We start from the raw sequence: 1,136 nt of genomic DNA, 5'->3' as shown, positions 1-1,136 counted from the left end.
GCCTTTCAATTTCCCCCCATGCAATCCCAAACTTGAACCATTTCATCGCATACAATTAAGCTCATCTCAACTCAAGGTAAAGAATTTCAAGACAAGGGTTCACATCCTGTTTAAGGCTAAGGTTCAAAAAGGGTATAATATTTTCAAGCACTTTGGGTGAAAATTTGGCTAGAGATTTACATGCAATTCAATCAATCATCAAGATTAAGGCAATATCATTCATGTTTTCCTGTGAACAAAGCATACAACAATAAAACTCTAGAGCTCAATACCTCACACAACATGCTTTCTCATACAAGATTCATTCATACACCTTGCTTAGCATCATCACCACAATCATAATTTATCACACATCTGTTTCACTGGATATTAACACACAACACAACTCAATTTTCATCCACATCAAATCCTCATCATGCAAATCATACACACGAAAAATAAATTCAACCTATTCTAAGAATTTAAAAAGTAGAAGTAAAAGAGAAAAAGAAAACTAGGTTGCCTCCTAGTAGCGGTTGTTTAACGTCACGAGCCTGACCCAAACCTCAAGGATCTACCAACATCATTACTAAGGCAAATTGCTCCACATCTCCTCCCACATAGTGTTTGATCCTTTGGCCATTCACGATCCAACTCCGTTCCTGATTAGCATCAGTTGAAGATTCTAATTCCACTACTCCACTCTGAAATACACATTTTACCACAAAAGGTCCCGACCATTTTGATTTCAGTTTCCCGGGGAATAACTTTAGCCGCGAATTGAATAATACAACCAAATCCCCTGGATGGAAAGTTCTCTTGATCAACTTCTTGACATGATAGAACTTCACCTTATCTTTGTAAGTCCTGGATGACTCATAAGCATGCAACCGCATTTCTTCAAGTTCTAGTAGCTGATTGCCTCGTTTCCCTTGAGCCTTATCAGGCTCAAAATTCAAAAATTTCAAAGCCCACCAAGCTTTGTGTTCCATTTCAACTGGAAAATGACATGCTTTTCCATAGACTAACTGAAAAGGTGATAACCCCATGTTGACAAATTGGCAAGTGTACCAAATCGTACAAGTAATATAAATGGTAAGACCAAGTATCGTTTCCCAAGAGACTCGTATGGCTTCCTCGTTCGCGTGAATTAAAAT

The 1,136-nt window shown here is 38.0% G+C and overlaps 1 protein-coding gene across 1 annotated transcript; it reads right to left on the bottom strand.

Moving 5' to 3' along the window:
* Positions 1 to 545: 545 nt before the first annotated feature.
* LOC106780573 lies at positions 546 to 875 on the bottom strand. Its single transcript, XM_014668875.1, has one exon. The coding sequence runs from the start codon at positions 873 to 875 to the stop codon at positions 546 to 548; it is 330 nt and encodes a 109-aa protein (XP_014524361.1).
* Between the last annotated feature and the right edge of the window lie 261 nt (positions 876 to 1,136).

The sequence above is a fragment of the Vigna radiata genome, unplaced genomic scaffold (genome assembly GCF_000741045.1).
Source record: "Vigna radiata var. radiata cultivar VC1973A unplaced genomic scaffold, Vradiata_ver6 scaffold_447, whole genome shotgun sequence".
NCBI classification, from domain to species: domain Eukaryota; kingdom Viridiplantae; phylum Streptophyta; class Magnoliopsida; order Fabales; family Fabaceae; genus Vigna; species Vigna radiata.
Note: the sequence above shows the minus strand (reverse complement) of the source record. Positions and strands in the feature narration are given on the sequence as shown.